Source organism: Eulemur rufifrons, chromosome 15, assembly GCF_041146395.1.
Source record: "Eulemur rufifrons isolate Redbay chromosome 15, OSU_ERuf_1, whole genome shotgun sequence".
Taxonomy (NCBI): Eukaryota; Metazoa; Chordata; class Mammalia; order Primates; family Lemuridae; genus Eulemur; species Eulemur rufifrons.
In genome coordinates this window covers 59,128,013-59,154,976 of record NC_090997.1, presented here as the reverse complement: position 1 = coordinate 59,154,976, position 26,964 = coordinate 59,128,013, and the positions used below count along the sequence as shown (strand labels likewise).

General features: G+C 35.4%; 1 protein-coding gene across 4 annotated transcripts in view; it reads left to right on the top strand.

Annotated features, from left to right (window-relative positions):
• Positions 1-335: 335 nt before the first annotated feature.
• Positions 336-26,964, top strand: part of HACE1 (HECT domain and ankyrin repeat containing E3 ubiquitin protein ligase 1) — a 92,563-nt gene continuing 65,934 nt past the window's right edge. For 2 of the 4 annotated variants that reach the window (XM_069489189.1, XM_069489187.1), the window contains exons 1-6: positions 336-644; positions 8,561-8,615; positions 11,269-11,358; positions 12,137-12,241; positions 16,944-17,019; positions 23,482-23,613. In XM_069489189.1, coding sequence (XP_069345290.1) covers positions 569-644; positions 8,561-8,615; positions 11,269-11,358; positions 12,137-12,241; positions 16,944-17,019; positions 23,482-23,613 — 534 coding nt within the window. In that variant the 5' untranslated portion in view covers positions 336-568. The remainder of the gene's footprint in view (positions 645-8,560; positions 8,616-11,268; positions 11,359-12,136; positions 12,242-16,943; positions 17,020-23,481; positions 23,614-26,964) is intronic. The other 2 variants (XM_069489190.1, XM_069489191.1) reach the window with 2 other exon arrangements.

Below are 26,964 nucleotides of genomic sequence, written 5' to 3'. Positions count from 1 at the left end.
GAACAATTGTGCAAATCCCAATCTGCTTTATAGGAGGAGAGTGACAAGAGTTTGAGGAAGCTGCTCCTGTACGACTTCGGAGGCTAGGAGGAGTGTAGCTTGAGAGCACCCAACAAGTCTCTCCGGAGACTGCACCGTCACCCAACAGCGGCGTGCCATCCCGCACACTCAGCCCTTGGCCCGCGACGGCGTCCAGGGCGCAGGGCTCCGGCGCACCCAGAGTTGGCTCCGCCCCGGGCGCGCGGGTCCTCCAGCTGCAAACTACAGTTCCCAGAAGACCGTGCGAGCTCGGGAGGGAAGCGGCGGCGGCGGCGGCAGGAAAGGCGCGAGCGGAGGCGGAGGCGGGTGTCCCCTCGGTGGTCTATCAGGCAGCCGCCCGGACCCCGAACGGAGGACGCGGCCCCGAGCAGCCCTCGCAGCCCTCGCAGCCCTCGCAGCTTCCACAGCCCCGGGCTCTGGCCGGGGTCAGCACACCCCTCCGCCCGCTGGACGGGCCCGGGGCGAGATGTAGGGCTCTGGGTGCCGAGGCCGCCGCCGCGGCGAGGGTAGCGCGGAGGGCGCGCCGAGGATGGAGAGAGCGATGGAGCAGCTCAACCGCCTGACGCGCTCTCTGCGCCGCGCGCGCACCGTGGAGTTGCCCGAGGGTAAGCGGGGCCGGGGGCGGCCGGGCGGCTGGGGTTCGGCCACGTCAAGGTCTGGCGGAAAAACTAACCCAAAGCTGAGAATACGCCCACTTTTACTTTCCTCAGCTGGGAGGGGCGGACCCGGACCCCGGCCTTCCCTGGCCCGCCGCTCCCACCCACCCTGGCGGGTGGGAGTTTGCCAGAGGGGCTGGGTCCTTGCGAGTCCTGCTGTCCCAGGTCTCTCTTCGACTGTCCATTGGGGGGTTTTGGGAAGGGGCAGAAGTATCAGCCGAATGGCGGAGACCCGGATTCAGAAAACATTACACTTGCGGGCCATTTTACAGTCGTTGCTTGATGGAGATAGATGCTCCGAAGACAGTATTTACTTTAAGCTGCAGAGGGAGGGTTAAGCTTGCTTTTCCTTTCCTTTTTGTTTTTTAGAAGTAGGGCGCTGCTTTGAAAATAGACAAAAGGTTGTCATACGTCAAACAGGTACTCTTGAAGTACTGTGGGTGTCAACATACATACATTTTTCTTTAATATGCATGACTGCCTGCCTTCTTCATTTATTCATCAGGCTTGTGAGTGGGCTAGATGGGAACTAGGACACACCTACAAAGACGAATAAGGCATGGTCCCTGCAGTTCGGGACTTTTCGTTCTGTGTGCTAGGATTCCTTCAGGACAGGTAAAACTAGTAGGAGGCAAGAAAATGGTTTTGTTTGCAGCCTCACGAGTTCAGACAGACGTTTTAGTGGTGGTGGGAGACGGCAGTGCTGTCTTTAAGAGGCTTATGTCCGGGTGAGAGAAGGGTTAGGAGGGGGTCATGGCTTGTGAATTACTTTTTCTTAATTGTAGTAGTTTATCTTATTTCATTTTTTCAAAACTTACTTTGAATTGCTGCTGGGGAGGTTTGTAGGTCAGGGAAATAGGCCCTGGGGGAGAATCATGAAAGAAATGTGGGATTGGGTACTTTGGGGATAATTTTCTTGAAAAAATTTTCTCTAGTCTCTGGGATTCAGAATAGGGAAGATTTGTGGTGACTGTTTCTAGAAAATAATTTTGTATTTGTTACTTTGCATTAGCTAAGTAATTGACTTAGAATAACCCTGATTTTAGTAACTAGATTCCATTTTCAATTTTTTCTTTATTTTGTTTCCAACTTCTACCTTTGAATCCATTTCTTAAGTTCTGCGCTTACTTATTTTCTATAGTCAATTTTTTGGTTTAGGTTGATGAAGAAGACTGCAAATATATTAATAGTTTTATTGACATTGCAATTTATATTGCTTTGTTTGAATCTGGATACTTTTTCACCATAAATGTGATTTAGAAGACTTTGATGATGTTACCTCGTTTTAAAAGTAATATGTTTTCGTTGTAGAAACTTTTGAAAATAAAGAAAAATAGGAAAAGAAATCTGGCATTCCATCATGCAGTAACAAACAGTGTTAGCATTTTATTTTTCTTTCATTGTTATTTCATTTTCCTTCTCTAACAAATTAAGATCATACTGGATATAGTCTTTTATTTTGTGTTTAGAAAGCATACCCAATTTTTTTATATCCTTAAATATGCTAAATGACTTGGGCAGAATTTTATAGGATGCATGTAACAACTGTTGAATCTAATTTTTTTTATAACTGATTTTATGAGGAACAGCTTTCTACTTAAAATTTAGGTTGCCTCTCTGAATGTTTCCTTAGGGTAAATTCTTAAAAGAAGAATAGGATCTAATTATGTCAACATTTTTAAGGCTCTAGGTATCAGTTTCTCAATTTACTCCTTGGAAAGTTTCACCAGCAGTCAGATGGTGCCTGGAAATCAAAACTTTTTTCCCTTGTTCCTAGGCAATTTGTTTACATTTGTTTTTCTTTGATTATAATGAATTTGTTCATTTTGTTCCTTGAGTAAATTCTAATGACTGTTTTTGAGTTCTCTGAGGTTGACTCTTTCAATTTTGTCATATATAATACATTCTAATTATAAAAATCCACATTGTTGAGCTTACGTTTTACAGAAGCTCTGAGGTCTCTCTCAATTTAGAAAATACTTAGAATTTTTGGGCCATGATAGAATTAAGCAATCAATAAGCATCTAATCACAAATTATTAAAGTTGTAAAGTTTTTAGTCAGCTTTTACTCTAAAATTAACTTGTTACCCTCAATAGGATGAAACTGCAGATGTTTGATTTAATGAATTGGATACAAGGGGGACACATTTATGTTTCCTTGGGATGGTGGAAACCTGAGTATAACCACTAAGTAATGTAGTACAGGTTGTTGAGTCATCCTAAGTAGGACTAACAGGAATATTCTTGTGAGAGAAAAAGAAGTGAAGGGAAAGAAATTACTTTAGGGTTATGGAGTCTAGTGGACTTTAAAAGGTTAGTGTATATTGCTTGCATACATGGAGAAAAGTTTAAACTGCATTTATAGTGCATGTAGTTTGTTTAATAAAGTAATAGAATTTGAGCCCATTTTAACATGATGGTTAGGATAATTGCCAGTTTTTAAAAAATTACTCCTGATAGTTTGAGGAGAATTTGTATACAGTATATTGAATCTGAACTCGTTGTGCTTTAAGATTTTCCTTTTACCAGTTGAGTTCCAAAACTGTATTAATAAAAATGGCCAACATAGCTGATAATGTGAGAGATTAAACTTTTTTTTTTATTGCTCTGGAAACTTTAATTATATACCTAATCCTCAGGGTGTCTTCATGAGGGTGGGAAAGGAAGCATCTCACAACAAATTTTATTCTGACCTTTCTTAGTATAGTATTTCTTGGATAGTCTACTAGCACCATAGTTGTGGTTATATATATTTTTATACTTATCTTTTAATCTATGTGACCTGTATTTTTATAAGGCTATATGTGTCTTTAAAAATAAGATCTACATCTAAATTTTATCTAAATAAAAATCTTATAAATAAAACCAGTACAAACCTTATGATGCTCACTAATGCTCATTTAAAATTATGTAGTATCTTGATTTGTATGTTTAAATTCACAATTAAGGGTATTTCTTTTTATGACTTTGTTTATTATGGGGTGACTTAATTGAAATTGTCATGGTTTAGAAATTTAGATGTTTACTGAGGTGTGTATTATAGGATACATAAAGAATGTTGTCATGCCGAGAGAAGCTTAGTGCAGTGTTTTCAGTTCCTGGTGGTGACTCATTGATAGTTATTGAGAACAATTTAGGGGGTTGCAATCAGCATTTAAAAAAATGGAAGAGGATAAAACAAATTAGAATGTATTGCACATATTAAGAATAGTATTGTATAATAACCAAAAGGTCTATTATATATAATGTATACTGAGTGCACTGTAAGGAGTAGTATTTCAGGGGCTCTGGACTCAGCCATTTAATGACACCATTACACAGCTTGTTACTTAGTGCTTCAGTTTTCTCATTTGTAAATGAGGGGATAATATTATAGTACCTACTCCATGAGGTGGTTGTGAGGATAAAATCAACATGGTATATATTTAAGATAATGGTTTCTAAATGTTGGTTATTATTAGTAGCATTAGGATTTATTAGTATTTTATTTTTATAGTGAGAAAGTTGTATCTCCATTCTGAACTTGTGAATGTTGACTGGTACTAAATTGCTTTTCATGTATATAATCACAGATAGCAAAATAATGAACAAAAATATGAAAAATGGTAACTTTTTTCCATTTCCCCTATAAATAACTCATTCTGTATTTCTAAATATATAAATTATGTTTTTCAAATACAATCAATACCATTATTAAAGCCAATATACTTTACATAATTTTTTATTATTCTCAAATACCCAGTCCATGTTTAGTTTTTTCCTCACTCAAAAATTGTCTCAAAAATGTCCTTTTGACACTATATGAGCATTAAGAAAAAAATAGTTATTAGCAATTTTTATACAGAGCATGAGTCATTTTGGATAATGACTTAAAATTTTATGAAAAAATGTTCAGCACTTAAATGTGCTTATTCTGTTTTTAAGAAAAAATAAAATTACATACTGTTTAAGTAAGTGATTCTTTTTTTTTCCCCTCCCGTTCAGAAAATTCTCAAAAGCTTTTATTCTTGAATCTTTGTCTTGGACTTGGTTTTTCCTTTGAGGTTTCTTTTCTTTCTTTTCTTTTTTTTTTTTTAAGATTTTGTTGTGATTTTTTTTTATATTTTGCTTTTTGTTTAAGTTGTGCTGACACCAAACACATCCAGTTTTATAATCAATATAATGGAAAGCTGGTATTGATGTAGAACCAGTACATAACTTTTTATGGGGTTTTTTTGGTAAAGTGTAAATAAAAGGTGTGTTTAATCATTTTTCCTAAACACTGTGTTGGTAATGTGCATCATGACAATTTGCAGTGAGGGTGAGCTGGAGCTGGTTGGACTGAGACTGAGGAAGCCACTTTTCCTGTGATCTGCAATATGTAATCACAAGTCCAGAGAGCTTTATGGAGGAGGGAGGGGGCGGAGCACTTACTCATTTTGCATTTGTTAATGGAGGATGTAATCTTTTCATAGATGCTGGAACTAGAGTGCATTTGTTAGATGCTAAAGGTTTGAACTTTACACAAAATATTTTCACCTGTATTTGTTATTGTCTACGATATATTTGAATTTTAGGGCAGCATATTAAGATACAGTGGCCTGTTATGTCTTGAAAATACTTGTTTTTGCCTCTTCCAGTCATACTGCGTTCTGTGGGTCAGTTTGAACAGCTTCTCCATCTTATTTGGATAATGATAAATTGAACCAAGAGTGTAGATTTACAACTGTAACCTTCGAAAGAGAAAGAGATATTTGGGGTCTATAGAAAATAGTCATACCAAAATAGACTGTGACACTTTTGTTTAGCAAGGTTTTGTGTTTTAAATATTTTCTGTGTCCTGAATAATTTCCAATAATCCACATTCCCTATAATGCAATAAAAACTAATATATTTTAAAAAAAAGTCCTTTCAGAGTTGGTTTTTTTGAATTAGTATTCATACATGGGCCACACATTATATTTGGTTGATTTGTCTCTTAAGACTCTTTTAATCTATAACAGTTCCTCCTGCTTTTATTTTTTATTTTTTTTGAGGCAGAGTCTCGCTTTGTTGCCCAGGCTAGAGTGAGTGCCATGGCGTCAGCCTAGCTCACAGCAACCTCAAACTCCTGGGCTCAAGTGATCCTCCTGCCTCAGCCTCCCAAGTAGCTGGGACTACGGGCATGCGCCACCATGCCCAACTAATATTTTCTATATATATTTTTAGTTGGCCAGATAATTTCTTTCTATTTTTTGTAGAGACAGGGTCTCGCTCTTGCTCAGGCTGGTCTCGAACTTCTGTCCTTGAGCTATCCTCCTGCTTCGGCCTCCCAGAGTGCTAGGATTATAGGTGTGAGCCACCGCGCCCAGCCTCCTCCTGCTTTTATTAAAAAAAAAATTTTTTTAAGTAACTTTAGACTTGTAGAAAAGTTGTGTAAATAGTAGAGTTCCCGTATACCCTTCACCCAGCTTTCCCTAAGGTTAACATATTGCAGTTATCAAAACTAAGAAATTAACATTTGTGTAATACTGTTAACTATACTGCAGACTTTTAATAGAATTTCACAAATTTTCCCACTAATGTCTTTTTTCTATTTTAGGTTCCAATCCAGGATAGCACCTTGCATTTAGTTATATTTCTTTAGTCTCCCCTAAGCTGTGGTAGTTCTTCAGTCTTTCCTTGTATTCAATGGCCTTGAGACTTTTAAAGAGGAATGGTCAGGTATTTTGTTTAATTCCTCTTAGTTTGCATTTGTCTGATGTTTTCTCACAATTAGATTGAAGTTATGCATTTTTGGCAAAAACAGTAGTCTGCCCTCATCTGTGGCTTCTCATTCCATGGTTTCAGTTACTCATGGAATGGTACAATAAGATGAGAGAGAGAGAGAGAGAGAAACCATGTTTGCATAAGTTTTGTTACAGTATATTACTATAATTGTTCTACTACTAGTTATTGTTGATCTTTTACTGTGCCTAATTTATAAATTAAACTTTATCATAGGTATGTATGTATGTATAGGAAAAAAATAGTATATATAGGGTTTTGTACTATCTGTGGTTTCAGGCATCCACCCGGGGTCTTGGAATGTATCCCCTGCACATTTTTGTTTCATTCCCTTTAGCTTGGATTTGTCTAATGTTTTCTCATGATTAGATTGAAGTTATGCATTTTTGGTAAGAACTACTATACTGCTATACTAAGAGGGAACACTGCACTACAAAAGTGATGTGTTATTCTCATTGGATCATATCAGTAGCTGCATAATATTTATATGTATTTCTAGTGATGTTACCCTTTGTAAGTTGATTAAAATGGTGGCTGTTGGGTTCTTTAAATTTACTATTTTTCCTTCGTAATTAGTTAGTCTTTTTTGTAGATACTTTGATACCATGCAAATATTGTTTCTCAAACTTTAACCTATTAACTTAAGTATTAACTTTTATTTGTTTATTTTGAGACAGTCTCAGTATTAACTATTAAAGAGCTTAGTGGGGGTTGTCAGGGTTACTTCTCTGTAAATAATTTATTAAAAAACATAAACTGGGCTGGATGCAGTGGCCCATGCCTGTAATCCTAGCACTTTGGGAGGTTGAGGTAGGAGGATTGCTTGAAGCCAGGAGTTTGAAACCAGCCTGGGCAACACAGCAAGACCTTGCCTCTGTAAAAAATAAAAAAATCAGGTAGGTGTGTTGGTGCACAGCTGTAGTCCCAGCTAGTCAGGAGGCTGAAATAGGAGGATTGGTTGAGCCCAGGACTTCGAGGTTACAGTGACCTATAGCCACTGCAATCCAGCCTGGGTGACAAGAGTAAGACCTCGTCTCTAAAAACAAAAAATTAAAAAAAATTAAAAATTAAAAAACATAACTCTCCAAAATGCATTGAATTGAGAAATGACCATTAGTAATATATAAAAATCAAAACTAGCTAGACTGTATGTAAGTATAATATGGCATCATAGATGTTGATTTTTAATGTTTTCTTTTAGATTATGTTTTTGTGAATTTATTAAAGATACTGTCTTAGTCCATTTTCTGCTGCTATAACAGAATACCATGGACTGGATAATTTATAAAGAAAAGAAATTTATTTCTTACAGTTCTGGAGGATGGGAAGTCCAAGAGCATGGTGCTAGTATCTGGTGAGGATCATCTATCCCATAGTGGAAAGTGGAGGGGCAAGAGAGGACAAGAAAGGAAGGATGAGAGGAAAAGGGTGCCAAACTCAGGATGCCTGACTGACATTAATTCATTCATGAGGGTAGAGCCCTCATGGGCCATTTGCCTCCTGGAGGCCTTGCCTTTTAACATCACCACAATGGCAATCAAGTTTCCAACACATGAACTTTTGGGGGACACATTCAAACCATAGCAAATATGAATAAAAATGTTACAAGTAGTATAAAGTGATAAGTAAAATTAAGACTTCGATGCTGTTTCATGAAAGCTTCTAAAATAATTTCTTTTATAATAATATTGGCAAGAAGCAAGTACTATGCATATTTAAGGTTTTAAAATTATTTTAGCATATATATCTTTAATATCCATATATACTTAAAATTCCCCCACACTACATATAAGTAAGATAAAACATGATGTCTATAAACACCCTTTGAAAGTAAAAGAAATTTTAGTCGTTAAATCTACAGAAAATATTAGGTCTTCTGTTTTCCTTTTACATCCAGAAGCTGAGCTCTTTTGTGATGATATGGAAGGGGTAAGCAGTAGAAGGGATGAGAGATCCTTCACTATTTCAAATTTTGCAGTACATTTGGTTTTCTGCACTATTTCCTCTTCTACCTCTCCTCCTCATGTTTTATGTAAAAAGAAAACTCTAAAGTAATTGTTAAGAATCACCCCTTAGAAAAAGTAGGAGATAATTATTTTTCTGTTTTTTTTCCCCTCAGATAATGAAACTGCTGTTTATACATTAATGCCAATGGTTATGGCTGATCAACACAGGTGGGTGCTTGTTTTATAAATTATGCTTTTTAAGAAGTATAAGTTCTAGGCCGGGCGTGGTGGCTCACGCCTGTAATCCTAGCACTCTGGGAGGCCGAGGTGGGCGGATCGTTCGAGCTCAGGAGTTCGAGACCAGCCTGAGCAAGAGCGAGACCCCATCTCTACTAAAAATAGAAAGAAATTATATAGACAGCTAAATATATATATAGAAAAAATTAGCCGGGCATGGTGGCGCATGTCTGTAGTCCCAGCTACACGGGAGGCTGAGGCAGTAGAATTGCTTGAGCCCAGGAGTTTGAGGTTGCTGTGAGCTAGGCTGACGCCACGGCACTCACTCTAGCCTGGGCAACAGAGTAAGACTCTGTCTCAAAAAAAAAAAAAAAAAAAAAAAAAAAAGAAGTATAAGTTCTAAATGTGTACACATGCAGGCAAATACAGACAGACACAGTTTGGGCATAGATGTTGCCTGAGGCAAGTTGTTTGATCTATCAGTTACAATTCTTTGCTGTGAAATAAAGAATGTGTTTTTCTAAGATCCATGTTAGCTGTAAAATTTTATAGTAAGAGATTTTCTGAATGAATAATCAGGTATTAAGTCAGGTATATGGTTATTAAGTATGAAATGTCCAATTTCCTTAAATCCTAAGTTTTATAGTTGATATCTCTGAGATTTCACTTTGACACTTCTTGTTTTACTTTGCTGTGAAGGTACATCCTCTTTCTTTCAAATGCACAGTTTGGCCTTTGATTATCCTTCACTTTTTTTTAGAGCAATTTTTGTGAAGCCATGGATAAGTCAAAAATTGGTTTTATTTTCGAATACGAGTTCCGTTGTGGAACCAGTTCAGTCCAGACAGCTTGACATTAACGAAGTGTTTGGGAAGGATGTGGCTAATGAATGCACAGTATGTTGATGGTTTGAGAAGTTTCATTCTGGTGATTTTAATCTTGAAAGTGAGCCAGGTGGGTGACCTGAGACCGAGGTGGATAATGATGAGCTGAAAGCTGTAGTGGAAGCCAATCCATCGCAACCTACATGTGAATTAGCCGCAAGGTTTGACGTTACTATTCCAATAATATTGGACCATTTGAAACAAATAAGCAAGGTAAAGAAGCTGAATTGATGGGTACCACATGAATTAAACAAGCATCAGAAGAGAAATCATCTCAAAACTTGCCTTTCTTTGTAGTCACAACATAAAGGTGAACCATTTCTATACTGTATTGTTACATGTGATGAAAAATGGATTCTTGTTGACAATTGCAAGCGTTTGGCACAATGGTTGGATAAAGATGAAGTGCTGATACAGTTCAAAACCGAATGTTTATCAACAAAAGCTAATGATGTCTGTTTGGTGGTCCAGTGCTAGTATTCTCCACTATATAGCTTCATGAAATCTGGTCAGTTGATTACAGCAGATGTCTATTGCAACCAGTTGGATGAAATGATGATGACGCTTGTGATTAAGCAGCTGAGATTGGTCAATAGAGACAGGACAATCCTCTTGCAAGGCAATGCTTGATCGCATGTCACACAAACAACACTGCTCCAACTACAGAGGGTAGACTTGGAAACTCTCTGTCATCCACCATATTCACCAGACCTTGCACCAACTGATTACCACTTCTTCCAGGCTTTGGACCACTTCTTGCAAGGAAAAATATTCAATTCTCAACAAGCTGTGGAAAACACCTTTTGCATTTCATTGCCGCTCTCCAGCCTTCCTTGCTGCTTGCATAAACAAGCTACTGTTAAGAGGGCACAACTGTGTTGATAGTTTAGGCACATACTTTAATTAATTGTACTGCTTCTTGTTTGAGATACAATAAACAACACTTTTGAAATCAGACATTTCATATTTAATGACTTAATTTTTTTTTTTTTTTGGTCACTGACATAGAAAAAAATATTGGGATGATTTCTTTTAGATGTCACATTACTGATCTTTATAGCAAAAGATTAGGGCTGAGGGATACCTTATTTCCCTTATGTGATACCATGTTGATGTTCTTTTTATTGATGTCGTGTTATCCCTCTTTTTACAGGGGCATGAATGAGATACAGCTGTTTGGCTTTGTGGGGGGTGGTGGGTATTTATACTTGTAGCAGTTGGCTCTGCTGTAGTTAGCCATTGGGTATTTTGGTATAATGAGAAGAATGTGAAGAGAAACTACTTTGAAACAAGTTTAAAATATAAATTATTTTTTGCTGTAAATTTTCCTGTCTGGTATAATTAAAAAATGTTTTTGTCTGATTTTCTTTATTTGGCCAAGCATTAATATAGGTAGCTCAACCTTTGGCAATGGGAGCAGCCAGGCCTTATGCCCTTTGTTTCTCAAGCATCTAGGGAGAGCTGAAACCAACTTTCTCTGTTAGGTGTCTTCAGAGCAGGTTATGTAGCACTGGCCAAGTGGGAGATGAAGAAACCTTCAGCGCCAGTTTATTGGTCAAGGAGTTTGGTTTTTGAATGATACTGTGCTGGCTGCCATACTAAGAGAATAGTAAATAGGCTAGAAAGTTAGCCGTGTTTTTTGATTGGTATGGGATAGAACTGTTTGAAGAATTAGAGTAAAGAGCTGTTAAATTGATTTATTTTGTTTTTCAAAACTTTTTTAACATATTGATTCCTCTTTTCATATTTTTTGGGCATAGGTCTGTTTCTGAACTGCTATCAAATTCAAAATTTGATGTCAATTATGCATTTGGACGTGTGAAAAGAAGCTTACTTCACATTGCAGCAAAGTAAGACTCTGAAGATATTGTGGGTTCAACTCTAGAGCAAGGATCAATAAGCTTTGAGTCACCATTTTCTCACAGTATTTACGGGGAGACATGAGAACAGACGGATTAGTAATTCTTTGTCCTGTTTAGAGTATAGTGTGTTATGCATTCTGTCTCTTGAAAAATTAACTTGGAGATTGGACTCAAGTCTCATTCGTGTCCCCGTTGTTCTAGATTGGATCAGAGTAGGTTAGGCATGGGGACTGTCTTTCCTGGATGTACTCAAAGGGTATGTTCACCAAAATTTTCCTTTTATCCCACCAATATGGATTTTCACATGCTAACTGCATGTGAAGTGATTGGTTTTATATTTTTTACCTAGGTGGGAGGATGATTTTTATCCTTAGTCTTCTAGTGTGTCTTCTAGTATGTAATCAGCCAGTTAACTAATTGATATTTATCTTCTTTTCGGAATTTAAGTAGGTGTGTTGAAATTAATTGTTCATGATTAATTTGGCTTCTAGAAGGTGAAAAAGTTGAGAGTACTGTATAGTTTCTCTCATAAACTAACACTTTATTTTACTTTATTTGAATTTCTCAAGTACTTTATAGTTTTCATAGTACAGTGTACCATCTTGAAAGTAGAGAATATTTACTATTTGTGACTGAAGTTAAATTGTAGGTGAAATATGAACCTTAAAAATAATGTGTCTAATAGAATTTTTTGCTTTTTAATTAAGCTATGTTAAGTATGGCTGTTCGTTGAATGTATCTGAACTGTATTTTAATATTGTTTTAGTTGTGGATCAGTGGAGTGCTTGGTTCTACTGTTAAAGAAAGGAGCAAATCCTAACTATCAAGATATTTCAGGCTGTACACCCCTTCATTTGGCAGCTAGAAATGGGTAAATATTTAGTTTCCTTGAGTAATTTAAGTTTTATTATCATTTATGACTAACAGTATTCAGAATACTCTACTTTGATTTGATGATTCCCCCCCCCCCCGAGTATTTGCCTTAGGAAAAACTACAGAAATGATGTCTATGTTTTGTTTTCTATAATTTTCTTGTCTCTCAAGGATGTTATTGGTAAGTCTGTTCCTTCCTCTTTAAAGTGGGTCTTGGGTCATAACTATCTTATTTAATAATTTATTAAATTGTTCACTAATATTTTTCTTCTTGAAAATATATTTGTGGAAGCTCATTTTTACTTGTATTTTAATGACATTTTCTGAAAAGCATAATTTTTACTTGTTTTTTGGTGTGCTTTTTCCTGCTAATCTTTGCCACTCCTAACTCCATGGCTTATTTTTCAAATTGCTTGTTTAGTTAATTTTATTAATGGAATTAAAGACAGTGAATATAAAGTACCCAGTTTATTTATAATTATTTGAGAATGAACTATACTAAAATAAGTTTTCTAGATGCTAGGGGTAGCTTACTCTTTTCAGGTTAACACTATTTTTCATTTTAACTATGACAAAAGTTTTGTAAATAAATAATGTGCTTAAAAATTTTTTTAAAAAGTCATATTTCTAAAAAGCAAAAAACTTAAAAATGGCATATTAAAAATATTTTTAGGTTCTCCTAACTCTGGTCATCATTATGACTATCATTATGTTATTGTATGCTATTTTAAGCCCTAGTATACTTTCTATGTTTTTTTCCTTTCCTTTTCTACCAGGAATTTCAGGTGACACATCTCAGAGTCTGCCTCCTCCATTGTTTTGCACTTCTTAAAATTCTGTTGGTCTGAGAAATCAGACCAAAATGATTAGAATTATGTTTAAAATGAAAATAAGTAGTTTTTGATTCAGGGCTTGAGGAACTTACGTTTTATAAACCTTGTTTAAATACTGTAAAACTTCTCTATGGAAGTATATTCTTACTGTATTTCTTTGGTTACTCTTGAAGATGTTTTTGTTTGTTATTCTGAATTGGGATTCTAGCTATTTTAGATGGCTGCCTAAGTGAGATGAATGTAAAGCTAAAATTGTCCATTGCAAATCTGAGGCCAGATTTTTGCATATAAGGATTAAAGTAGAACCAAAAAGACAAGAACCATAGTGATGTCTAGGTTCGGCAGGAGAAAGACATAGTTCTTTGACCCTGTGTGGTCTGCCCCATTTCCTGAATTAGCATGTGAACTAATTTGTCCACTATTGTGATGGTAACACTGTACGGATTAAGCAGTTGTTTTTATAATAATTAGCCACATTAGGTGTGTTGTATTTAATAGTACATCACACCCAAGGACATAGAGTAAATAATTCATTCCCTTGCTCCGTTGATATTAGATCCAGATACATTATCCCAAGTGTTGGTAGGTTGTGACAAAGGTCTTTGGAAAGGTTACATGTAGAAAAATATCTTAGTACTCTGTCTCAACAACTGTAAATGAAAGAAGAGATTGGTGCAGGGCAGGGGTAAAAAGTCTACTACCATTGTAGTAGGAGACTTAGTCATAAGACTTCAGCGTGAGGACCAAGAAATAGGTCCTAGGCTTGAAAGACAAGGGATGTTTTTGGTCTGCTGAAAAGGTTTTCATGTACTGTTTTTCACAAATAAAGGCCTTTTAAGTAGCACATAGAAAAGTAGTAGTTTTGATCACTGTTTCTGTCAACAGTAGTTGAAGAAGACCATTACATTTTAAAGATGAAGAAATGTGGCAGATATTACATGATTCACATAGCAAGTCAGCAAGAAGAAAAGGAATAAGAAGAGTTCGTAGCCCTTTCTCTAATTTGGTTGCCTTTCTGTTGCTGTAAAAATTACTTTTGACATTCAGTACCTAAATATTTTGGTTTTTATTATTTACTGAGTGGGGACCTTGTACAACTTAGAGGTGCTCATTCAATGTTTGCTAAATGACTTGAGTACTTGTTACTTCCTGTAGCTGCTGATGTTTTCACAAATAGTTTTTTACTGTAATTTCTTTATGAGTTCAAATTTGTCCCGACTGAAGTAGAAGTCATAGGAGAATTCTGCCCATTTTGCTGGTCCATCTGTATTTTGAGGTTGGCTTTTTGTTTTGCTCTCTCAGCCATTGTCAGATGGGTAGTATATTTCTCTTGATCGGCTTTAACATTTCTCTCTTCACCATTAGTGCTGTATTGGATTGCCCTCTTTTCCAGCAGAAGCCCCCTTAAGCTTCCACAGAGCACTTGGGTGACTGGTCCCTGTGTCATTTGGGTTATCAAAATTGTTGTAATATCTGAGCAGGAAAATAGTTGCTTCCTTGTACAGGGGGATCCAGCATTGCTTACAATTATATGAGAATGTTAAAAGGGAAGACTTTGAAATTATTGTGTCTCCTTAGGTTGCGTATTGGTCAGATTTGAAACATATATTGGTTAATATTTTAGCTCCAATTTTTAGCAAAAGAGTTGTTCACTTATTGGGTTGTTTTGATGTATTCAGATTCTGGAAAGTAGTAATAATGGTTTTTAAATAAGGAAAATAGCATATTTTTTTTTCTATATTGTCCTGTACCTTTTAAAATTCATTTTTGGAGAGGAAGCATTATGGATGACTGCTTTTCTTCAGCAGTCCCTGCCCCAAACCCTTTTTTGGTCTATTTCTATGGCCCATTCCCACTTAACCATTGGCACTAGGCCAATGGTCCATATCAGGTTTCTAAGTTTTTGAAATCCAGCCATGTGGGTATAGACACACAAGCACACACATATTTTAAACAATGTATTTATTTTATAGGATTATCTGGTCTCTTGTTCCATGATTATTGAGTATTTCTTAAGGTTTTCATAATGTGTTAGATGAAGGAACTTTCTAAATGTTTGATCTTAAAAGTTTACTCAGAGCTTTATTTTCTTTCATTTCTTTGATTATAAGACTTATTTTTAAATGACATTTAACTTAATTTCAGTTACAAAAATCAAAAAAGTAATTTGTCAGTTCTTTTTTCTTTTAAAAGGTTTATTCAATCAATAAAAATTTTAGCTATTGACTTTTAAGGTTGAACCTTTAATTAATAATTAATAAAGTTTTATTGGGAGTTACTATGTGCCTGGCTATGCTTGGTGTTGAGTTGATAAGGGACATATGATATAAGCCATGGGATGAAGATGTTTATGATTTAGTAGACAGTATATACAGATATACTGTATATATTATGTAATATGTTCACTGTACATAGTATACATGCACAATATTATATATATAATATAGTATGCTCCACTAGAGCATAAACACCTTCATGTTATGGATTATATTACATTTCCTTTATTAGTTTAGTTCTGAGCGTAGTCAAGCATATGTTTTTATCACACCTGATTGGCAAAGGAGTGATACCAATAGAAGATGAATCTTCAGAGGAATATATGGTTTCCATGAAGCTCACAGGAATCTATACATCTTCATTAATGAAGGGGAATTTAAGATGAATATTGAATATTAACTAGGAATGGATCAGGCTAAGAGGAAACTTTGTCAGCAAAAGCAAGTAGGTAAACAATTCAAAAATGGGCAAAGGATACTTGAATACATTTCTCCAAAGACAATATACAGATGGCTAATATGCACATGAAGAGATGCTCAACATTACTAATTGGGAAAATCAGTGAAAATCAAAACTATAATGAAATACTACTACCTGGCATCCATTAGAATATCTACTAGCAAAAAACCCCCCAGAAAATAACAAGTATTCTTGAGGATATGGAGAAATTTGGAGCCCTTCTGTACTGTTGGTGGAATGTAATATGGTAAAGCCGCTGTGGAAAACAATATGATGGTTCCTGAAACAATTAAAAATAGAATTGCCAAACTATCAAACAGTTCCACTACTGGGTATGTATCCAAAAGAATTGAAAGCAAAGTCTCAAAGAAATGTTTGTACACTCATGTTCAGAGAGTGAACATGAGTTTAGTTATATTCACAGTAACTAAAATATGGAGGCAACCCAAATGTCCATCAGTAAATGAATGGATAAGCAAAATGTGGTATATATAATATTATTGAGCCTTAAAAAGGAAAGAGACTCTGACATATACTACATGGATGATCCTTGAAGACATTTATGCTAAGTAAAATACCACTGAAATATACACTTAAAAAATGGTTAAGATGTCAAATTTTATGTGTTTTAGCACAATAAAAATAACTGAAAGTGAAGTGGATGGGGGATGCATGGATATATATTTTACTGATTTTCCAATTATGTTTTTATAACTCAGTATTACCTTTTAAATATTGTATAATCAAGAACATAAGATACAACATTGAGACATCATTTTGTTATGGATATAGCATTAGACTTATATTTTCTTATATTTGTAGTAAAGATTACTATTCCATATATTTTGTCAGAAATTTCTCTGTAGTTTGAATGATGAGTTTGTCCCACTGACATGAAAACCTGATTAATTGTGCCATTTCTTTATCCTCTTATCTTTGAGGTGTAGAAACAATTTTGTATTTTATTTCATAGTGTTTATTTAAATATTGCAGATATAGATTGATATTGCAGATGTAGATATTGTATTATGACATCATCAGCTAATGTTGATTGTAGTTATATTTCAGTAAATTGTCATTTGTGTATTTTTCTAGTACCAGTTATCTGTGATGGTCTCTTTTTCTTTTCAGGCAGAAGAAATGCATGAGCAAATTATTAGAATACAGTGCTGATGTCAATATTTGTAATAATGAAGGCCTTACAGCAGTAAGTGCTATCAATTTTATCTGAGATTTTAAAAATACATTTTAGAAAATAATATTGAATATTATGGTAATGCAAAGTGTGGTACAAGTATTACTGGAATTAAAAAGGTGCAGAATGATTTGAAATAGAGTTTTCAGCTATATTTATTAAGAGAAGTTACAGTTTACTATGTTTCTCACTGCTGCCTTTTAAATTTATGACTTTCATTTATTTTGAAGTCTTACTCCCCTCACTTTTGTCATTGACTTTCAAAGGACTTCTTAGGAGCATCTCTGCTGAGGTGTTTTTGAGTTCACTATTAGGAGAGCTGTTTTTCATTATGTACTTTTAATATATTCAGTGTAGGAAAATTGGATGGCTAGGCAGAAAGGAAGAAAAGTAACAAGGAATGAACACTCCCTGTATTCCCTGCACTCAGATTATTACTGTTAACATTTTGGCCTATATTCTTTTAGACTTACTATATTTTATATACACTAATGTTTTTATCCATTTTGCCGTATTACTTTTGTTGCAAAAATAAGTTAACATTTTTGATTCACTTACATATTATAGGGAAGTGGTATGGGATATTGCTGAAGAAATTGTTGAAATCCCCAAATTTTAACCAAATTGTTATTAGTTAATGGAGCATTATTCATTTTAGAAGTAGAGGTAAAATATAATTATGTGACTGTTGAACAATTGTTCTGAAGTCATGGCAGAAGATGTTAAGTTTTACATATTAAATTGTACCTTTCTTTGATAGTACTTGTAGATTTTGAAGCTTTTAATTTGTGAATAAAGACAAATGTTGAATATTTACTTACCATGCCAGTTTTTAAGGCCTTTATGGTTAAAAGTTTTGGGATAAGAGCATAGAAAAACAACTTCCCCAAGATTTTGAATGGCTTGTTATAGAATAAGCTCAATCATGATTACTATATGGATTCTGTAATTTCTGTAAAAATTCAGATTTTGTTGTACATTAGTAATATCATACCATATACTCTGTAAGGAAAGACGTATTCAAAATATCTATAGGATTCTTAGTTATGTGGTAGATGCCACAGGGTTATATAACCCTAGAAATGACATAGGTATTTCCTTAGGACACTTAATCAGTTTGGGCAATATAAGATGTTCAGTGTTGATGTAATCTGTTTTATCACATAAGTTTTTGTCTGTTAATTTCTCCCCTTCACCCCTGAACTTTAAGGGAGGTAGAGTAGAAAATTTTTAATAATAAAATTATTTAATAAAATTAGTCATGTATATATTTAAAGAATCAAATGATTCTGCAAGGCTTGAGAAAACAGTGTCTTGGCCTTCCTCCCCAACCTCCAAATTTCCCACTTCCTAGGCAACTTCTCTCAGCTATTTTAATGGATTTTAAAATTTTATCTCTTTATATATCTAAATAACATGCTAAATGCTACTTTTTGATATTTTGGTTTTAAGCATCATCTGTTGACTTTCTGGAAGATGAAGTTATTCTTTTTTTCAGCCCCTCCCCCGCCCTATCATGTATATGCATATTTCCTTCGTATCCTTCTAATGTAGTCATTATAATATTAGTTAGATAATTTTTCAGTGTTTTTATTTTTTGCGTATATGAAGATTATTCATAAGTAAGCCAAATAGTTTGCTATAGTTACTTTTTTTCTTACATAACATTTTGTTTTTCCTGTAGTTAATGATTGCCTTTTTAAAAAAAAAAAAAAAATTGAGGTAATTGTAGATTCACATGCAGTTATAACAAATAATACAGAGAGATCTCCTGAACATTTTACTCAGTGTCCCCCAGTGGTAACATTTGCCTATAATATAATATCACAATCAGGATGTTGATATTGGTACAATTCATCTTACTGAGATTTGCCAATTTATTTGTGTGTATATGTGTATGTATATTAAGTTCTATATAGTTTTATTACCTGTGTAGGCTCACGTATGCACCACCGTAGTCAATATTGTGAACATTTCCAATACCACAAAGATCTATTGATGTTGCCTTTTTATAACCACACCTTTCTCTTTCTCCTTCATACCCTATGCCTAACCCTTGGCAACCACTAATCTATTTTCCATTTCTAAAATTTTGTTGTCAAAAATGTTATATAGGTGGAGTTGTACTATATGGAACCTTTGGGGATTGGATATTCCCTGGAGGTTTATCTAGATTGTTGCATTTGTCAATAGTTTGTTCCTTTATAATGTTGAGTGAGTAGTATTCCAAGGAGTGGATGTACCACCATTTGTTTAACCCTTCACCTGCTGAGGGACATCTAGATCATTTCTGTTTTGGGGCTGTTGCAAGTAAAGGTGCTGTAAACATAAGCATTAGTGTACAAGTTTTTGTGTGAACATAAATTTTCATTTATCCGGGATACATGTCCAGGAATGGAGTTGCAGGGTTATATGATAGTTCCATGTTTAGTTTTAAAATACACTACCTGTTGTCTAGAGTAGTTTTATCATTTTATATTTCCACCAGTCATATATGAGTGATCTGGTTTTTCAGTTTCCTTGTCAGCTTTTGGTGTTATCACTGTTTTTTATTTTAGCTATCATGATGAGTATGTAGTGATGTCTCATTATGGCTTTAGTTAGCATTTGCCTAATTTCCAGTGATGTTGAACATCTTTTCATGGGCTTATTTGCCATTTCTGTGTCCTCCTATGTGAAGTGAAATGTCAATTCGTGTCTTTGTCCATTTTCTAATTGGATTTTTTAAGCTGTTGTGAGGATTTTTATGTATTTAAGATAATAGTGCTTTGTCAGGTATGTGATTTGCAAATATTTTCTCCCAGTGTTTAGTGTGCCTTTTTGTACTCTTTTTTTTTTTTTTTTTTTTTGAGACAGAGTCTCACTCTGTTGCCTGGGCTAGAGTGCCGTGGCGTCAGCCTAGCTCACAGGACCTCAAACTCCTGGGCTCAAGCAATCCTACTGCCTCAGCCTCTCGAGTAGCTGGGACTACAGGCATGCGCCACCATGCCCGGCTAATTTTTTATCTCTATATATATTTTAGCTGTCCAAATCATTTCTTTCTATTTTTAGTAGAGACAGGGTCTTGCTCTTGCTCAGGCTGTTCTTGAACTCTGGACCTCAAGCAATCCTCCCACCTCAGCCTCCCAGAGTGCTAGGATTACAGGCGTGAGCCACCGCGCCTGGCCCGTTTTTGAACTCGTAACAGGGTCTTTGGAAGAGCAAAATTTTAAAATTTTAATGAAGTCAAATATATCAGTTTTTGCTTTTATGGGTCATGCTTTTGGTATCAAATTTAAGAATTCTTTGCCTAGATCCTGAAGATTTTCAGAAAGTTTTATGTTTTACATCTATTAAAAAGTCTATGATCTCTTTTGAGTTAATATTTGTATAAGATATGAGGTTTAGGTCAAAGTGTATTTCATTGCCTATGAATGTCCAGTTATTCTAGCACTGTTTGTTGAAAAGGCTATTCTTTCTGCATGAATTTGGTTTTATATCTTTCTCAAAAATCACTTGGACATACTTGTGTGGGCTTACTTCTGGGCTTTCTGTTTGTTTCACTGACCTATGTGTCTGTCCCTCTGCCAATACCACACTGTCCTGATTATTATAGCTGTAAGTCTTAATATCAGGGAGAGTAATTCCTCCACTTTCTTTTTCTTTGAGACAGCGTCTCACTCTGTTGCCTGGGCTAGAGTGAGTGCCATGGCGTCAGCCTAGCTCACAGCAACTTCAAATTCCTGGGCTTAAGCCATCCTCTTGGCTCAGCCTCCTGAGTAGCTGGGACTACAGGCATGTGCCACCATGCCTGGCTAATTTTTTCTATATATATTTTTAGTTGGCCAGATCATTTCTTTCTATTTTTAGTAGAGATGGGGGTCTCGCTCTTGCTCAGGCTGATCTCGAACTCCTGACCTCGAGTGATCCACCCGCCTCGGCCTCCCAGCCTCCCAGAGTGCTAGGATGACAGGCGTGAGCCACCGCGCCTGGCCTATTTTTCTTTGTCAAGATTGTGTTAGCTATTCTGGTTCCTTTGTCATTTTAGAGTAAACTTGTATGTTTGCAAAAAACCCTTTCTGGGATTTTGATTGGAATTACATTAGGATAGATCAATTTGGAGAGAATTGACATCTTTACTGTGTTAAGTCTTCCAATCCACAAACAGTATGTCTCTCCACTTATTTACGTCTTTGATTTCTTTTATCAGCATTTTGAGCTGTTCAGTATAGGGATTTTGTACATATGTTAGTTAGCATATACCTATTTGATTTTCTTTGGAGGAATTGTAAACGGTATGTTTTAAATTTGAGTTTCTTTGTATTTGGTACTAGTAGATTGAAATGCAATTGTTTTTTGTGTGTTGATCTTGGATCCTGTGGTCTTGGTGAACTCACTTTTTAGTTCTAGGAGTTTTTTGTAAATTCCTTGGGACTTTTTACATAGACAATCATGTCATCTGCAAATAGATAATTTTATTTCTTCTTTTCCAATCTGTATTTTTTTTATATCTGTATCTTGCCTATTGCAGCTATTTAAAATTATTTTTTAAGTTTTCTAAGTACTTATTACTAATTCATTACAAAACTCTCCCTCAGATTTGTAAATACCCTCTTAATATATATTCATTACCTTTCATGTTCTTGATTAAGTCTTTTTTTTTTTGAGACAGAGTCTCACTCTGTTGCCCGGGCTAGAGTGAGTGCCGTGGCTTCAGCCTAGCTCACAGCAACCTCAAACTCCTGGGCTCAAGCGATCCTCCTGCCTCAGCCTCCCGAGTAGCTGGGACTACAGGCATGCACCACCATGCCCGGCTAATTTTTTGTGTATATATATTTTAGTTGTCCATATAATTTCTTTCTATTTTTAGTAGAGACGGGGTCTCACTCTTGCTCAGGCTGGTCTTGAACTCCTGACCTCGAGCGATCCACCCGCCTCGGCCTCCCAGAGTGCTAGGATTACAGGCGTGAGCCACCGCGCCCGGCCTTGATTAAGTCTTGAAGGAGTCTCTTAGTGGAGACTTCTGTCTAGGATGGATTGGCTGATATCTAGGTCTACTGCATAGTTGTTTGGATTGTCTCTTCATCATTATCCTAGAGATTCCTTTTGCCTTTCTCTTGCTTCGTGTTCTGTGATATATGGGCCCCATGTCTGTCTTTGCTGATAACTATTCTGTTACTTTGGGGAACATATTCTGGCAGTTTCCTGAGAATGGGTGCATGGAAGGTAAGTTTGTTGCCAACCTGTATGTCTGAATATGACTTGAATCTTTGAGTCTGTCTGATTATATAGTTGACACTTTAAATGACAATAGAATTCTAGGCTGGACATAATTTTTCCTTAGGGTTTTGAAAGCATTGCTATGTTGTCTTTTATCTTTCAGTTTTGAAGTTTGGTGCTATTTTGATTCTTGATTCTGAATGTGAAAACTTATTTTTTTTCTCTCTGGAAACTTATAGAATCTACTTTGTCTTTAGTGTTCTAAAATTTCATAATTATATATTTTGGTTTGGATTTATTTTAAACATTTGGCTGGATGATACTGAGGCCCTATAAACCTGGAAACTCATGAGAAGTTTCTATAAGTTATTACTTTGATGATTTCCACTCCTCTGTTTTTTCTGTTCTCTTTTTTGCTAACTCCTATTATTTGAACATAGACCTCTTAGACTAGCCCTCTAATTTTCTCAGTTTTTCTCGTTTCTTCATTTTTCTGTACTTTCTGGAGACTTCCTTAACATTATATTGTAAATCTTTTGAGTTTGCATGTCTTTATCACAGTATTAATTGCCAAGAGTTCTTTTTTTTCTTTTGCATTGTCCTTTTCAAAAAAATAGTGCCCTATTCTTGTTTCCAGGATGCATTCGGTATGTTCTCTCTCTCAGAGATTAAATACAGTTTTTTCTTGGGATATTCATAGTTCTTTTTCCTCCCTACTTTTTTCTTTTTTGTTTGTTGTATATATTGTCCTTCAAATTAGATGCATTTGTCAAATGTGTGGTGGAACATGAAAAAGCTATTTGAAAGCTGTTGGCATGAGTGAGGTTCCTTACCAGGGGCTTCAGTGTAGGGTGATCTACTTGGGCATTTGATTTAAGATTGAGATCAGGTGGAATTAGTGCTTTACTATAATTTCCTATTCTGTTCACGTTAAGTTTTTTTTTTTCCCACATTTAACATTATTGATAATAGACTGTAACTTAGTGAGGTGCAGTGGCATGCCCCTGTAGTCCCAGCTGCTTGGGAGGCTAGGCTTAAGTTGTAGGATCCCTTGAGCCCATAAGTTTGAGTCCACCCTAGACAACATAATGAGATCTTGTCTCAAAAAAAAAAAAAAAAATTAAAAAAAATTTTTTAGAGTAGGAAAAATTTTATGGACTTAAAATATCTTTAGTTCACAAATTGTGCTCAGTTGAGAAATAATAACATTATTTATCTGCTGTTTTTATATGAAACACTCTTGTGCAAATGTTAAGTAACTAAATGGCTTTACAGATCCACTGGTTGGCTGTGAATGGGCGGACAGAACTACTCCATGACCTTGTGCAGCATGTCAGTGATGTGGATGTTGAGGATGCTATGGGGCAGACAGCGCTGCATGTGGCCTGCCAGAATGGTCATAAGACGGTAAATTCAGCCATGAGGACTTTAAGTTGCATGTGTTTGTGCTTGAAAACTTTGAATTCTTGGAAGGGTTTTCATTGTGCATATTTGGGAACATGATACATTATAGCAAAATCTTATTTTCTGCATCATGTGGACTGATTAATATATTCTTTGTGGGCAGAGGGAATAGAAAATGGTGCTTCTAAATTTATTCAAAATATTTATAATTTTGATTCTGATTTTATTTTTAATTCATAGATTTTAATAGCTGAATATAGTAAATTTTTAAGTGTAGTATATTTGCATATAATTTTAACAGTTATAATGTTTATTCTCAGTTTTGGTAAATAACTTTTCCATAATTTATTTATTTATTACCATTAGGCCTAAATTGTTCAGATTAGATAGGAAAACATGCACTGATACCGCTTAAATAGTTCAAGTCAGATTATCATATTTTTCTACTTTGATATGTGATTCAAGTACTAGAGTGACAGTTTCTTTCTTTCTTTCTGTAGATTTGTAAAATCACACATTTTATGGCAATGCTTCGTGTTATTCCTTTGTCTAAACACTTGGCTTTTGAAATTGCTAATAGTTTTCCCTCATTAGGAGACTTTGCTGTCTAATATAAAGATTGAGAATTTAAGATTCTAGATTGAATTTCTGTTTTGCTAAAATTTCCTATCCTGTTTACATTTAGATTTTTTTCACAGTAAACATCATTGATAATAAAATGTAATTTAGCCAGGCACTGTGGCGAGCACCTGTAGTCCCAGCTCTTGAAAGGTTGCAGTGGGAGGAGTGCTTGAGTGCAGGAGTTCTGTGCTGTAGTGTGTTGTGCCGATTGGTGTCCGAGCTAATTTCGGCATCAATATGATGACCTTCTGGGAGCGAGGGACCACCAAGTTGCCTAAAGAGGGGTGACTTGGCAGGTTGGAAATGGAGCAGGTAAAAAATCCTGTTCTGATTGATAGTGGGATTGGGCCTATAAATAGCCACTGTACTCCAGCCTAGGCAACATAGCAAGACTCTGTCTCTTTAAAAAAAAAAAAAAGAATGTACTTTGTTTTCTTGCTAACCCTAACAATAACAACAATAAAACCAACTGAAAACAAAAAATCACTACCAACAACTACAAAGATGCATACTTTGTTTATTTAATTGTATTTTTTGGTACAAACTCTGTGAATGTTTATCTCTTATGTTGGGAGAATTCCTAGTGGAATTTGGATTTTTATCTCTTTGTCCACTTTTCCCCTAACTTGGGTTCAGGATGTATGATCTTGGATGTTTACATGTTTTATGTATGATCACAATTCCCAGACTATTGGACTTCTTCAGGATAGTGAAGCAAAGGTTGACTTTGTCTTATGTTTAATAGGGATTGGAAAAAAAGAAGCGATATAGGATCCTTTTACTTTCTCCTGGAATTTTTTTGTGAACACCAATGTTCATTTGTGTTTTGTTTTTTATCATCTGAAAACTAACCCAGTGTTTTCTAAGTATTCCTCCTCAATAGTTCTTACTTTCTTAGAGTCAGCATTATTAAATTTGAAAAGTATTCTGTGTGAAACAAATGATTTGAAATGTCCTAATCTTGAATGAGCCAGGTTTTTCAGGCACTGTTACATGTCAGAATAAGAATCCTGCTGATAGCTCTCAGAGGACAGAAAGGAGCCTACTTTAGTATTAACATTCTCTGTTGTAACAGATGAGCAGAGTGTCATTTACTAGAAGTTGCAAATTATACCTGTTTGCCAGGAACTTGTATAGGAAAAATGCTGGGATTCAGATTAGAAATGTTCTATAAAAGGTAATTTTAGCTGCCTTGAACCAGAGTAGAAGCAAGAATTACTAAGAAAACCTTGGTTTAAAACATGTGCAGTACAAGCTGCATTAAAAATTTAGAATTTCCTTCTGAAGTTATTGAAGATTAGGTGGTATAGCTGTAATATACTCCATATGGTTTACAACCTAAAGCAGGTGTGGTAAAGTAATGGAGAATTCCTCATTGTAAGATGCCTTTGAACAATTGTATTCTTAGAAGATTTATAGGGAGCCTGACTTCACTGCAGTGATGAGTTTCACAGGGTGAGATTTTGCAGAAAGGGTAGAGGAGGAAGGGTACAAAAAGTTATTTTGACTTGTGGTTGATTGTTTTGGCCAGCGAGATTCTGTCATAGTTGGTCAATTATAGTTATCTACAGTGATAATACACAGATGAAGGGAATGCTTAGCACTCTTTTCTCAGTCATTGTATGTATCTTTGAGCCTTTTTCAATCAGGGCAAGAAGGAATCCTGAACAATTTAGTCCATCTCTTTGCTTCCATTATACTTGTAAAAATCTATATGGATACTTGTATTAATATTGCCTGTGTTTTAGAATTACCTCTTGTATTTCTGGGACAAATTCAAATCTCAGTGGATGAGGCTATCCTTTTTATCTTGAGTTGGATATGATTTACTGGGCTATGAAATATGATACAGGGTAGGGATTACTGATTTTTTTTAACCTTTTGTATATCTTTTCATAATTTGAACACTGAGTCTAAAGTGCTTTGTCAAATATCCTAGTGACTTATTTTCGTGGCAAATCAAAAGAGCCTTTTTGTTGTCTCACAGTAGCCAGTTCTTGCATAAATTCATTAAAAAGTCTTCAGAACTTGTGTCTGTGTAGACATATACCAGAGCATGTAGGTTTCAAGATTTTATTTTTAAGCTTAAAAACTTGCAGATTGATTATATATTTTATAGGATAAAGTATAAAACTTTAGAGGGGGAAAGAAATTCTGTTAAAAAATATTTTTAAAAACATAGGTCTTTTCAGAGAGGTAGGGATGATAAAGAAATCCTGAAATTTGCCATTTTAGAGTAAATCTCAGGATTGCATGAAAAGATTTTGAGCAAGTAGCTTAGAGTCCTAAAGCTTTATAGAATTTAAAATTGGATACTGTATTCTTGCTTTGATGACAAGAAATGCTTTTTCAAATTTACATTACTTTTTTTAAAAACAAAAGATTTGGAAGTTATAACTACAAAATTGAGCAGTCTTTATCCTAATTTCATGTAGCTGTTTCATTAGAGATAAACCATGGTAAAGGCATCTTCATCCTCTAGTTGGAAGGAAGTGGTTTGGGCAGTTGAAGTATACATTCTAACTGCTTTTTTTTTGTCCTTGCAGCATCATAGCACTATGATTTTAAACTACTTCTATTCCTGTTTAATAATGATCAGGTGAAGGAAATGATCATAACTTCTTATTAATTTTATTTTTATATGTTTCCTTAGATCAGCTATTATACTGCATTATTAGCTATACAATACCAGAATTATGATTTGTCTTTGAATATTGATTAAAAAAAATCATT